The sequence below is a fragment of the Molothrus aeneus genome, chromosome 3 (assembly GCF_037042795.1).
Source record: "Molothrus aeneus isolate 106 chromosome 3, BPBGC_Maene_1.0, whole genome shotgun sequence".
NCBI lineage: Eukaryota > Metazoa > Chordata > Aves > Passeriformes > Icteridae > Molothrus > Molothrus aeneus.
Window position 1 is genome coordinate 20,772,908 of NC_089648.1, and position 14,945 is coordinate 20,787,852.

General features: G+C 48.8%; 1 protein-coding gene across 1 annotated transcript in view; it reads right to left on the reverse strand.

Annotated features, from left to right (window-relative positions):
* Positions 1-14,945, reverse strand: part of VASH2 (vasohibin 2) — a 33,946-nt gene that overhangs the window by 4,099 nt on the left and 14,902 nt on the right. Inside the window, exons 4-6 of the mRNA XM_066546438.1 lie at positions 13,481-13,555; positions 4,855-5,236; positions 2,844-2,959 (exon numbers count right to left, since the gene is read on the reverse strand). Of these exons, the coding sequence (XP_066402535.1) occupies positions 2,844-2,959; positions 4,855-5,236; positions 13,481-13,555 (573 nt within the window). The remainder of the gene's footprint in view (positions 1-2,843; positions 2,960-4,854; positions 5,237-13,480; positions 13,556-14,945) is intronic.

A 14,945-nucleotide genomic window follows, 5' to 3' on the forward strand; every position in this document is an offset into this window, starting at 1 on the left:
AGGGTCACAATATGGTTTTAATTAAAGCATGCCTGGATGGCAGAACCTTCTCTGATTATCCAGGAGGGATGGGGAGTCACTGTACACCCATGGTGACATGCCCATTTCCACCCATCCACAACTGTCTGGAGCTTTTAGCTACAAACAGACTGTCCTCCATAAGTTTCAGGAAAAGACAAGACTTGGACCAGAGGCACCACAGACCCCATTCTCCTCAGTGCCAAATGACTTTATGCCAGACATGCCCTCTGAGGCCGGGGGCCTCTGCTTTACAGGTCCATCAGATCACACCTCCTGTCCAAAGCACCCTGACCACGAGCAGGTGAGCAAGCTGTGCCCAGCTGCTGGGCACACAGCATTCATGAGCTGTCTGCACTGGAGCTGCCTGATTTGACACATCCTAATGTAATCCTGCCCCCTTGCACACCCTGATAAAACAGACTAGCAGAACTTCCCTTTCAGCAGCTACACCGGGCTGGAAGCACACAAGGCCAGTGTTGCCAGCCAGTCACAGAGCATGCATGTTAAGGCTCAACATGAAATTGAAAGGAAATAGATCTGGTGAGCTGACATTTAGGAGCAGAGATTCTCCAGAATACTGCATGACTCTCCCTTCCATATTCACAGCAACTCTCCCAAACTCGTCCACTTCCAGGAGCTCCTAGTGAGGATGAAACACTTCACTGCCTGTTTCAGCACAGGAATGCAATTTACTGCACCCTTCTGCTTTGGGACTTCAGAGGATGGGCAAGTGGACACAGTAAAGCTTCAGACTCACCAGAGGGATTGGCACTGCCCTATCTATATGCTCTGTATTCATGCAGGATCCCACCAGCTGTGGGCTGAGAGCACGGGGACTGCTGCACAGCTCAGTTAAGACGCTGCAATTTGCCTACACACCAGCCTCCTAGCAGGCATGCACTGGGTACTGCACTGCCACCTGCCCTGCAATGTGCCCACCTGCCTTGCAGCTGCATCTCCAGGCTGAAAGGCTATCCTGGGCTTGCTGGCAGCCACCACGAACATTTCCCTAACAAAGCTGAAGGGGCAAGGATGAGAAGTTAAACATCTGTGGCTATGAAATCCTCTTCCATCCTTAAGCACAGTTTCAGCCTTTGTCCTTCAGAAACAATCCAGCCAAGATACTCTAGTTCACACTCCATATCCTTCAGTGGGAGATTTCTCCCAGCAGGCCCATATAATTTTACTGTTGAAAAAACCCAAGCTGTAATAACAGCTTGTCATCAGCAGGTGAAGCCTTTCAAATGAATGTGTTATTCTGCCCCGCCAGCTCACACTGGAGCAAAAGGCTTCTCTCCCCCTCCCCAGCAAGCTCAAGAAAGCTGTAATTACAGCATGTGAGTAAGAGATCCACAAAGAAACAAAACAGTGTTGATAAGCACAGCCATTCTTTAGCTTGGATTCCAGCCTAAAGCCCAGCAAACCTGACTCTTTCCTATTCTGTGTGTAACACAAAGGTCTCTCACTCCAACAGGTTCTCAGAGATCCACCAATATGGAGAACAGAATACCCCATTTCTCCTCTTGTATTTCTCGCCTTACATCAACTGCTGCACATGCTGGGATGTGTGATTCAGCTCATCCCTGACCTGGGGATGCCATTCCCCCTTCAGGGCTCACAGCTCATCACACTGTGTCTGGGTCCTGCATCTTCTGTCAGGGTGACCCAGGGTTTATTTTAGAGTTACATATCATTTGCTCTTGATACAGAGCAACAGAACAAAACCACTGAGCAGGTAACAGGTGCTGAAGCCACTGCAAGGCCACCTGTACCCTCCCTGTCTTTCTGTCCTGGAAAAGCAAAGCTGCCAAGGAGAGATCAGTCACTGCAGAGCAGCCACATGCCCAGCAGCTTTTTCAGGAAACCACCTCAACTGGAGAGTCTCCAAGCCCAGTGACACTCATTCCTCTCCAGAAATACTTGATCCACTCCAGCAACTCAGAAGCACTATCAGAAACTCAAAAATGAAACTGTTCCCCAAGAGAATCTAGGAGGTGAAGAAGCCTGAAGCAGCTGAGCCCATCACAAATATAATTATCTATGCACTAAACAAGGAGCTCTCAGTGACGAAGCCCAAAGTACAGCATCGTGGATTGCGTGCGAATGAACATGTAAAAATAAAAGCCTGCTGTGAAATCATCTGCTGCTAACGTATCTTGAAGTTATCTTTAGAAGGTTAGTCTAATGTCTTTGTTAGGTGCTTTAAAATAAATAAATAAGTGCTGAGACAGTAGTCTGGGAGCCTATTTAAAAAGCAATGATCATAAATATGTGACTAATCTGGGTTACGTATAGGCTTTCACAGTTGTCAGCTTTCTGGCATGGAGCACTACAGCTAGAACTCAGCTCTTCCACATCTAAGGTAGGGGAGTCTGAATTGCCAGTAGCTGTAAAAGGCCTGTGGATCTGGAAGCACAGTTTTATCCATTTAGAGGTATTGCATCCATCCTTCCCCACACAGCTGAAGAACAACTCCTGGCTACGACACACATGGAAAGCAGCCTGGGTTTTTTTTAAGCTGATTAAAATCAAAGAATTCAATTCAAGTGATGTTGTCGCTTTGGAAAGACAAGTTTACACTTCCCCTGTCTCTGTAAGCTGCACGGTGCAAGGACCCTGCACAAAGGGGCCATCAGGCAGCAGGAAGCACTGGAAGCAATGCCAGGACATCAGCAGTGCCAGCAGCTTCTGGAGCCCCTCTGCTACCAAAGGCACCTGGTGCAGTTTTCCTGTATGTGTCAGTGAGCACGGAAGTTGTGTACAGCAAAGTAACACCAGCAGCCTCCCCTGTGCCCAGCAGGGATGGTGGCAGGGATACTCACGATTTGTCCCTCCTGCAGGCCCGTCTCTGAGGGCTGCCCTGCCTCCGGCGCGGCGACAGCGACTTACCCCGGGGCCTCTCCTTCATCGGAGAATGGGCACTTGAGGGCTTCAGAATCTGTGAGAGATGGGGGAGGGAAGGAAGTGGCCTTCAATAAAGGCAATGATTCACTGCAAATAAAAATTTAAAATAAAGGGCCTCATACAGTAGCAGGGATGACACACAAAGAGCCTTCAGTCCCTTGGGGCTTATTCAAACCCTGCCCAGGTTAAGAGGAACTCAAAGCTGTTATCATGTGATAGCTGTTCAGGGGCCCCCTGCAAGAATTAGTTGGTGTCACCAGTTCAGTTCCCAGCTGAATATTGTCTCATCCACGGCTTTCTTCAGAGCTGGCAACGGCAAGAGATAAGAAAAATGGCTTTGAGCCTCAGCTGAAAGAAACTCAGGCAGCCAATCACCCTCTCAGCTTTTCTCTCAGCGAACAGAGGTGACCATCTCTCAGGCTGGCAGCTGAACTCTGACAGTGAGGCTTTTCAGGAGGTCTCCAACTTGCCCCCATCCTCCAGGCCCTCCAACATCAGAGGGCCATCAGCATTACACTCACACTCTGGACAGATTTAAAGACCTGATTCTCCAAACCCAGTCCACTCACAATGGAAGTCCTCTGAATTCTGTAGTAACTCGAGGGAAAGATCAGATGCAGGGCCTTCAGCCTCAAGGGTTCAGGGCTGTGGTCCTGGCCCTGAGGCACTCACCAGGACAAGACCCAGTGTCACAGCTCAGTGCACACAGAGAGCTGGGCCCTCTATCAAAAGCAAGTAGAAAATTCAGTCAGTCACCCACCCATGTAGACTTCTTCAACTCAAGCCTGTTTGCTCTCTGGACAGTATTAAAAGCACATGAATAGAGAAGGACAAAAAAACCCAAACTTACATTTGGGTAAGGAGTTTTGAGGTCACATCAGTAATCAAGCCCATATGATTAAGCATGGTACAAGGTGGCCCTCAAAACTCCTTGGCAGGACAGGAGAGATGGCAGCAGAACATCGATGCCACTGGCAGGGCTCACCCCAAGGTCAGGGCAAGGGGCAGGTGCCTCAGCCAAAAAGGCACGTGGCTGCCACGTAGGAGCCGTCCTTATAGCAGGGAAGGGGAGAGAACCCAGAATAACTTGGACACCATGCCACATAGCTCTGCACAAGAGCCAGAGCCATACTTAGCAACACACCTGCTCTGCTCTTGCTGCTGGCAGCCAGCTGGACAGGCACCAAATCTGCTTCCACCACAACCACAAAGAGCTTCTGGCCCATGCCAGGCTCAGAGGCACGGTCAGGGACACCCCTCATGCCCAAAGGCAGCCAAACCCTGCAGGCCCCTGGCAGCCTGCCTTGTCTCCCCGTTGTTTCCCAATGAGCTCTTCAGTCCAACCAGCCAGCAGGGAAGTCTGTCAGGGAGTCGCTTTACTAGCCTGTCCCACATAACCTACTCTGTGATTTAGCTGAGAGTAGTAGACATCAGCCCCCTGGCATGTCCTGCAAGTGTTACAGGTAAAAGAACCCAGCCCCAATTCAACACAAATTGAACACCATTTATAAGAGGCAACCACTGACACAGATGTCCCATGGCACCTCCTGCAGCTCAGGTGCAAAACACGGACCCTCCCCTACCTGCAACCAGGCCACTCTTCCCAGCAGTTCCAGTCCCAGCCATACTGATACTTCCCAATCACCTTCTTCTGGAGTCATTGAGGAAAGCAAACTGGACAACAGCTACCTGATAGCCAGGGACAAGTATGGCTTTGAGTGTTTCCCAGGCTAAAGGGGAGATCCTTCAACTAAATAGCTGTAAGGGCTTGAAAGCACACAAAAAAGAGAGATGCAAGCACCCCCTCAGCACACCTGATACCTGCATGATCTCAGGCTGACACACAGCAAGGGACAAGGGGGACAAGGATGCAGGATGGGACAAGGCACAGCTGCCTCCTGAGCCCAACACCCAGGTGCACAGACCTACCTTCATCCTCATATCCCTGGCAAACTTCTCCAGCTCCTTCCTGACGTCTGTGCGCATCATCTTGGAGACATTGAGGACCAGCTGTTTCCACTCGATGGGCTGGAAGCTGTGCGGCTCGTGCGGCACGTACAACCCGATTTTCACTTTTTTCACTGAATGCAAGTACTTTTTATAGGAGTCTTCGAATTCGAAGATGAGGTCGCTCAGAGTCCGGTACGTGAGAGGTTTGTCCATCAGATCCGATCGCCTGCTCATGCCCAGCGAGCCGTAGCGGCCGTTGCAGTAAATCCCAAGCACCACGTGATGGAAATAGTTCCCTGAGAAGTGGGTTTTAAAGCTGATGGGGAATCGTTCCACGGAGGGCTGCCCGTTTGTTAAGTAGCTGGGGTGCACTGCATCAAGGCAACAACGGTGCTGGGAGAGCAGCAGCTACAGTTACACCTGAGGGACATCTTCAGCAGGTTTGGGGTTTCTAACTGCCAGGGCAAAGGGCCTTCCTGTAAACACAAACTTATTCTCACTGTGTGAGAATTCATTCATTCATCTCACATTCATCTCTGTGCCCAGATACAGCCAATGCTGCCAAAGCCCATTTCATTGCTTGGAAAATAAATGACTCTTAATCACACTTAGGGAAAAGATAAAAACCACAACACTGTTCAGGTTAGCACACCCAAAGAGAGACCACCCTCCCTATATCTGTGTAAGCTCCCCATTTGATACATACATCAAACTCCCACACTTCCAAAAGGAAAAGTGTTTACCTCCCTTTCTTGAGGGTTTGATACAACTTAGCTTACTGAGCCTCATTTTCTCACGTCTTCAAGTAGTACCAAGAAATTTGGATTTATTCCTCGCCAATATGACAGTCTGCCTTTCCTCCTGTAAACTGGCTTTCGACAGTGCACTCCTCATACAGAGTGTTTCAGCATGTTACCCTTGTAACACATTGCTGAGAAGAATCAAAGGAAAGGTCCAAGATGAATAACTAATTAGATAAGCACAGAGGCATGGTCAGAAACAATGCTGTTAAAAAGCAAACCCTGTCCCTGGAATCACTGACTGGCCATTTCAAAGGCCCCACGTGCAGAGGCCAGGACCGAGCTCTGTGCCAGTGCAGTGTGTGATCTCAGAGGGGAGCTACGTGCAGGTCACCTCCCAAGGAGGCTGCTGGCCCGTGCCAGGGAGAGGACAGCCTGAGAATCCCTCACAGGCAGCTTTGCGTCAGCACCTACGTCGCACGCAGCTCCCTGCTGCTAATCCTGGGACAGCTGAAACTCAGCCTGGCTCCACGTGCTGGCACCTGGCCCCTGGGACAGCAGGTGCCCTTCCCCTCCGCAGCTGAGGCCCCCACCCACGCCTGGGGGATGGAGGAGGGATGACCAGAAAAGGCTGCAGCAAAACGCTCCAGCCTGGGCTTACTCCAGCCAGAGGCACCTGCTGGAACCTCGGAGCCATCCCTTGAGGCAGCTGGTCATGGTGCTGCCACTACAAAACACACCAGCCCAAAGGGCAGCACTGCCAGGATAGTGTCAGGGCATCCTGACAGATGGAGGAGTGGGCTCAGTTCCACTGAAGCTGCAGGAACATGCTTTGTCCAGGATTCTGCTCTTGGCATCACCAGCATCCCCTCTTCTCCATACCTCATGCCCAAAAAGGAGGTATTTAACAGCAGTGAAACAAGAGCCACCACACAGCTGAGAGATCCTGGGATGTTATTGTGACCAGCCTTCCTCCCCTGCCTGCATAGCATGGCTGCCAGACAGCTGCTGGGAAACTGAGAGCACAAAAAAGCCTTTGTATCAAGACTGTAAAACAAAATTTGGACTCTGTTCTGGGTTCTGCCCAGCTTGACACGCCACCACCTCACCACCAGTGTGACTCCCTGGATGCTGAGCCCTGCCTGCACCCCATATTTCACCTCTTTGTTCTATAGGGTTGCATGAAAAGCATCCAGTGGCTCTCATCTCTCTCTAAACCACTTTCTCAGGGGGATATTTCACCCAGTGTTTGTTGAATTTCACAAATTCAAACTTTTGGATTCTGGGTAAATGCAGAAATCAACTAATAAGAGATCCATGAACTGCCCAGAATCTGAAGTCAAGAGCAAGGAGTTTCACAAACAAACAAACAAAAAACAGGCAAGAAAAACACATTGACTCAGAGCTTTTGGAACAGCCACAGGGAAGCTTTTCAGTTCCATGTCAAACATGTTTAGCTGTATTCAGTGCTAGATGTCATCAGCTTTAGCAGCCTGGAGAAAATGTGTTAGAGGGTAAAGGAACAGACAACACTGTGGGCTCAGCTCAAGCTGCACTTCACTGGCTGTATGACCATGAGTCTGGAAGACTGTGCACAGCAGAGCACAGACCTCCCTGCCACACACATCTGTCACCCAGCCAAGGCCACCCACCTCCTGCCCCACAACACAGACCCCCTCCAGCATCAAAGCCCACCCCAACATCACCTACACAGAACAGAAACAGCTCTATTTGCCTTAGATGGTCTCACTGGATCACTGCTGCCTTAGGACTAGCTTCTCCAAGAAAAATATCTTCACCCCACCATCAGTAGATGATTTATAATTAAAGATTATAAATACACTGCAAGGGTAGAATGGGGCCCAGCACCATTATGTCAACTGGAAAACTCAGCACACACTCACCTCATTTAAAAGGTCACCTTACTTCAGGCCTTAAAAGGTGCATCCTGTGTACATCAAAGTCATGTTACAATAATTTGTGTCCTACAGACCGATTCCTGCAAAAGCCCATTGTATTTATCATTCTGTGTAAGTGAAAAAGCACTACCTTTTATTAACACCTAGGAAGCTTTCAAACATCACCACTATTTTTCCCCCTCATTATGAAAGGGTTTTCACTCTGCTCCCCAAGTGCCTTTCTGTTAAGTCCACACAAAGCTTTGGTGGCCACCTGCCACACATACACACTTCTGCCACAAGGGCTCAGAGAAGTTGCAATTTAATCTCATTAAATACTTAGTAGGAGTAAAAGAATCTTTTGAGGGCAGAAATTACCCACCATCAAACAACCCAGCAACAACTGCTGTGGAAATTAACCTTTAGGTACTGGTTGCTTCTGCTGAGGGACTGGTTAATGAGAGTCCCCACCCGAGATGAAATACACAGCAAATGGGCTGCAAAGGCACGTCAGATCTTCCCCTCTGTCCCTGCATCATTATTACAGCTTTCCTTTCTGCTCTGCCCAAGGAGAGCAGTATTGTGGCAAACAAAAGGCAAGCACACAGCAATGCTGCAGCTGTAATCACACTTCTGAGCTGGGACTGTGACTGCAGCATGGAGAGTCAGGGAGTGAATTACATGTCACAATAGAGAAGCAGAGCAGAGCAGGAGAGGGCAAAAGCAGCTGCAGCAAAGCTCAGTGGCCTCCCAATCCTGGGTCTTCTTCACAATCAAGATGATGGAGCCAGGCTCTTCTCAGTAGTGCCAACCAATAGGACAAGAGGCAACAGGGCAGAAACTGAAGCACAAGAAGCTCACAGGTCAGGCACAAGAGAGTCCTAGAGAATTGGTAACATCAGCCCAGAGTCCAGTCACTAGAGGGGTTCTGCAGGGCTCCATCCTCAGCCCAGGTCTCTTCAACATCTTCATTATAACATGGACACAGAACTCAAAGGAAGTTTGGGGACGGCACCAAACTGAGAAGAGCTGTTGACTCCTTCAAGGGCAGAGAGGTGGTACAGAGAAACCTCAACAAATTGGAGAGATGGGCAACCACCAACCACAAAAGGTTTAACAAGAGAAGTGCTGGAATCTATACCTGAAAAGGGGCAGTACTTCATGTCTCAAGAGCCCAGCAAGGGTGTTTTAGCTGAAGTCTGGACAAGATGAGCACAGAAAACTACAGGGTGTCTGGTTTCCCCCTTGAGCCACTCCCAAGGGCTGGGGCCATGAGCAAGTGCCACTGAGCAGCAGTGATCTGGAGGGATGGCAGCAGGCTGGGGAGCAAGGAAGCTGCTCTAGTTCTTAGCAATGCTGAAACTGCTAGCACAGAGCAGCATGTGGAGCAGGAGGAAAATAAATCTCAAAACCATAAATAAGGCTTCAGTAAAACCAGAAGAGTTGGTTTTCCAAGCAACTGCTGAGAGGGCCCCCAACCACCAGCAATAAACACTTAGAGAGGTTTCCAGCTGGAGTCAGATAGCATTTCCCATGGGCTTGGGATTGCTTACAGTGAGGCAGAGTGCTACTGAGCCCACAGCTGGATGCTGTCTACAGAGGGCCCAGAGTTCCCCCTCCAGCTCCAGGGTCCATGTAGGAAAGGCTCAAGCAGCTGGTTCAACTTCCCAAAGCAGGACTGCCAGGGTGACATCCCTTAGACTGAGAAACCTACTCTCCAGTGCTTGGCTACAGTGAGAGGTGGGACTATCTAAAGATTAGACCATGACAATGTAAGCAATTAAAAGCTCTCTCCTAGCTCTTCACAGCCACCCAGGGACTGTAGACATTCAGCACCATCTTCCTCTCCCATATTTCAGTTAGCAAGTGGGTCAAGCTGTAGACAAGCATGCAGGAGGCAAAGAGGAGCACTAAACAGACATCAATATCCTGCAATGACTGCAGTAAACTCTCTCCCTTACTGAAAACCCTCACTTCCAGCCCAGGGATGTACCTGCTGGCCTGGAGGAGATGGATGGACCCATGCCTCCAGTGGTGATAAACACCATCGATGGATTGCATCCACAGAAGGAACACTGCAGAAGCTACTGAATAATTTCTCACTCCTGAGACACTTTTGCTCTTCCTTGTTTAATGATATTATTGGCCAGGGGCTCTAATACCCTGTGTGGGTCCAAGCGTTACCTCACATGAACTGGGAGAAGGATGCTGAAGGCAATGGGAGTGATTTCTGTGATTTATGCTCAGCCAATGTGGACGTGCTCTGCAAGACTCCCCGAGGAGGGATGCAGTGTGCAGCTTCCCTCTCCCCCTCTGATATTTTGCTCTCCACGTTTTAATAAAGTGAATGCAGTGCAGATAAAATTCCCTTGGCACTTTCTGGTTTACTATTCCCTTTCATGAACTCAAATCAATTGGATCTTTGCTCAGAAAGAGTGGGCTGAACGCACCATTACTCAGCTGATTTACAACTGAACTGAGCAATGCCCTGGGGAAGACAGCAGAAGAAATGCTTCTGGTTAGGCTCTGACAAGCAGACCATGTAAGCAGAGATATGAAGCCAGTTCAGACAGCTACACAGAGAAAAAGAGCTGTGCAGACTGCTGCAAAATAACACTGGAAGATCTGCTTGAGCTTTTGGTCATCTCAGAGCAGCTGCTTCCTTGGTGTGTGCAGACAGGGCACCTCAGTGCCCTATAAAAACATTCCTATAAAAAAAGATCAAGTGCATAGGCAATTATGCAAAACTTAATTCTGCACCAAGAGGGATTATAGAAGCATTTTATAAGAAGTCACACAGTAAAAGGCAATTTTTAAAAAACGCCAGCGAGCAGCTCAATTGAAGCGACATCTTGCTAAGCCGCTCTGCGCCAGCCGGCCTTTGAAGGAAGGCTCACACCGAGGGTCGCTGGAGTGGGCTGAGCTTTTTCAGTATCCAAGCAACACACTGGGCCTGCCAGCACACAAATTACAGCAGGACCTTATTTCCAGACACATGGAATGGAACCAGAGGTTCACACACACACAGGGCTGCTCAGCTGAGGCCTGGGAACTCAGGAGAGGGTAAGCTTCGTTTCTGAGGCCTCTCAGCTTCTCAGGAGAAAAAATCCTAGCAAAAGGATCTTTCATAAAATATGTCTGTGACATGTCATGCCAAAGATGCCTCCCAAAACCCCTCACGCTGCATGTGCATCACAGCATTGCGAGGTTCCATACTGGCACAGGCTCTGTACCAGCCACTTCCCAGACACAAATTCAGGTGGCCCATCCTCTCACCACTGCTACACTCTTTGTGTAGCCACTCCTCAAGCAAAATAGCTGGGGTTTATAGTGCGTGAATCTTGTAAACCTAAATGTGTCTGTTACTGCACCACCAGCCACCAGGCAGTCCCTGCTCTCAGACAGACTTCCAAGACTGGATGCACAAGTCCTAGAAAGACAAGCCTGTCCCACACACTCCCCTGGCTAAACCTTCTAATGAAAAAAAAAAGTTTGCCCTAAGTTTGGGTTTTTTTAATTAGCATCTAGAGACAGAAAAATTCATATACATCTTAACTCTGAAGAAACTTCAAATGACAATAAATAGTATAAAACAAAGCTTTCAACTATTTTTCTTCCTTCACTTCTCAAAAAAACCCAAAAAACAACTCCAAAACCACCAAACTGAACCCACAAGTCAGGTGTTTGAGGCAAGCAAAAAAAACAGCAACAACACTTTCAGGTTATCATGGTTATCCATAGGCCACTAATCACCCTTTGCTCCTGTGATATGAGGAATAATCAGTTCACTGCTAGAAATACAGACTGCAAGCCACACTGACCCTGCAGAGCAGCATCAACTCCACCTGGGCATTATTTCCCCCATTCCAATAGTTTGGGACACAACCCTGCCACAAGGGCAAACATAAAAGATCCACTGACATCACTTCAAGGGAAATCAGTTAATATAAAATTTTTGGGCTTCAGGAAAGCTTCAATACTGTTACTCCCAGTATTCTCCTGGACAAAATATCCAGCATACAGCCAGAGAAATACAGAACTCAATGGGTAAGCAACAGGCTCACGGGTCAGACACCAAGGTTTACAGCAAATGGGGTCACACCAGGCTGGCAGCCACTCACTAGTGGGCTTCCACAGGGCTCCCTTTTAAGGCCAGGTCAACATCTCCACAAATTACTTGGATGCAAGACTCAAAGGTATGCTTAGTAAGTTTGCTGATGACACAAAACTGGGAAGAGCTGCTGACTCCCTCAAGGGCAGAGAGGCCCTGCAGACCTTGACAAATTGGAAAGCTGGGTGATCACCAATGAGGTTTAACAAGGGAAGTGCCAGATTCCGCATCTGGGACAGGGCACACCCAGTTGTGTGGACAGACTGGGGAATGAGAGGCTGGAGGACAGCACCACAGAGAGGGAACGTGAGTCAGCAGTGCCCTGGCAGCCAGGAGGGCCAACCATGTCCTGGGGGGCATCAGGCACAGCATTGCCAGCCAGGCAAGGGAGGGGATTGTCCCACTCTGCTCTGCTCTGGGGCAGCCTCACCTCCAGTGCTGGGGGCAGTTCTGGGTGCCACAACATAAAAAGGATATAAATCTATTAGAGAGCATCCCAAAGAGGGCAATGAAGATGGTCCTTGAGGGGAAGCCATACAAGGAGTGGCTGAGGTCACCTGGCTTGCTCAGCTTGGAAGAGACTGAGGGGAGACCTCACTGCAGTCTACAATTTCCTCCTGAGGGGAAGAGGAGGGGCAGGCAATGATCTCTGCTCTGTGGTGCCAGTGACAGGGCCCAAGGGAATGGCCTGAAGCTGTGTCAGGGGAGGTTTAGGATGGATATTAAGGAAGGGTTCTTCACCCAGAGGATGGCTGGGCACTGGAACAGGCTCCCCAGGGAAGTGGTCACAGCACCAGGCAGCCTGACAGAGTTCAAAAAGCATTTGGACAACACAGGGCCTGAACCTCCATGGTTTTTGTGGGTCCCTTCCAACTCAGGATGTTCTATAATTCTGTGATTTCTCCTTTTGGAAGGGGGTTTGAATTTCTTGTTGACATCAAGCCCCTAGGACCCAAATCCCTCCAGCTCACGCAGAGCCTGTCAGCATTCCCAGGGGAAACCCTGTCAGCCAGAGCCACCTCTCAGACTGCAATCCGAGGCCTATCCCTGGCACACATTGCTCAGCCCATCCCCTTCTCACCCCCAGCAGCCGTGGATTCTCACAGGCATGCCCTGCCAGGCTCTGCCAGCTCCCTGTCCCACAGGAGGGGGCAGCAGCAGCCAGCAAAACGCTGCAGAGACACCCCAGGAGATGGTTTGCTTCGGGGCTTATTTTTAGTTGGGATTTGTTTTAAGTGAAACTTGATCATTTCTGACAAGATGTGTCTGGCAACCTGTTCCTGCAGCCCTGCCTTGCCCTCCTCCAGTGTTTGAGGATGGTGCAGGTTGATTTATCAGTGACAGCACCAGTGGGTGGAGAAGCAATCAGTGTCTAAATGACTGAAGAGTGAGTGGGAAGCCAGCATTATGTTAAGGGGAAGCTCCAGTGTTTAACTGCAACACACACATGTTTCTGCACAAAGCACAGCTGCAGGTTCAGAGACAAAAGCTAAACATCAGACAAACACAGAACAGAACCCACCTCCTCAGCTGTTACCAAGCTCCAACAACAACCGAGAAATGCTAACAAAAAGTAAACAAGGATTGTGCAGAAAGGGACTTATCTGGGCACTTTGGGTCAGATCCTGACATTATGCAGATTACCAGGGCAGGAGGCAAAGTCTGCATGGCCAATTTACAACAACAACTCCCACCTACAATCTCAGGCAACTCAGCAGCTCGGTGATGAATACCAGGGCAGCTCCCCAAGCTGCTGGCACTCACCTTTGGCTGCAGCCCTCTCAAACACCATCTGTGAGGGGCAATGTATTCAACAGAGCTGCAGTGCAAAAAGGCACAGGCATGTGAAAGGATACATCCCCAGGATAACTGCTTCAAGGCATTTGATAGGTAAGGACTCCCTGGTCATTTCTCTTGCTGTCTCCATTAACCTAGAACAGAAACAAAATAGTTTTCAGTCCTTCCAGCTAGAGCAATTGACAGCAATCAAAAGGTCCTCTCATACACCAAGAGCCAGGCACCTCCAGCTCTTATCTCAGCAAGAGCTGGGAAACTTGATTCTCCCTTTCAGTGACTTGTCAGAGTCCTGTTAACTTCTGGATGATGACTGGGAGGGAAAAAGAGAAAGAGAAACAAAAAGACTTGAAGGTGAATGGGAGGAATGCAGTCCTCTCTGCATCTGGCAGCAACTCCCTGAGCATCACCTCAGACTGTAACACAAAGCCCAATGAACTGCACAAGCTGGCAGTCATGGAAATCCCAGAGCAGGACTGAGTTCAGCTTATTTTCAAAATAATCCTGGCTCTCCTGTGCAGGAAAAACAAACAAACAAACCAATCAGGAGAGAGAGGATGGTTACATGCCCCCCTAAGAGCTACAAATGCCTCCATAATCCCATAGCTATGGCTACAGACCAGAATTTATTGCCTTTTTATCAAAGCCTGCACTGCAGAAAGCTCTACCAACTCAGACACTTCACATCCCTGTACACTGAGTTATTGTCTTGCTGCTGCCCCACATCTCCTGTGGACAGGGAAAGTGGCAAAATTCACAAAATTTCCTGCAGGAGTGCAGGAAACTATGCATGCCCAGGATTTTGCAAGTTCCCAAAGTTTAGGTACAATCTACACACCATCTCTGGAGTACAATTATTTGACAGGGACAGCACTGTGACAAGCAACCTCAGGTCAGCTGAGAAAGCTGCTGTGCCAGACTGACACTGCACTATTAACCTAGTAGGTAACCCATCCCCTTCCACAAACAGATCCTGAAATCCTGGACAGTTTGAAAAAAAACAAACAAAAAAAAAAAAGGAAAACCCTAAAAAAGGCCAGAAGAATCATATCCAATGCCACACCAAAAAACTGCCCCCCCAGAAAAGCACAGCTGAAAACTCAGACAGAGGATAACTTTTCTTTTGCAGTCTTCTCTATCCATATCCTTTCTCTGGGAAGAGCTTTGTAAACAGATCCCTACTCTAAGGAAATACAAGATTAAATGACAAAAATATTTGTATTAGAGAAGATTATGAAAATATGCATCTGAAACCATCAGTCTGTTCCCCCCACTTTCTGATTCACCCACCTCATGCATTTTAAACCTTGTGTTGAATGCAAGTGACAACAGAGTTTCCACTGCTATTACAGCCTGTCACAGCCATTTCATGTCCCATTTATCCAAGTTAGAAATTATCTTTTCATTTGTAAACAACCACCCTTACACTCTGCCTGCAGTTCAGAAGACTAATTAGAGTTTGCCTGCCTCCTCCACACTCACAATCAGGCACAGAAACCCAGAGAACTGCTGGAAGCACAGAGCAGC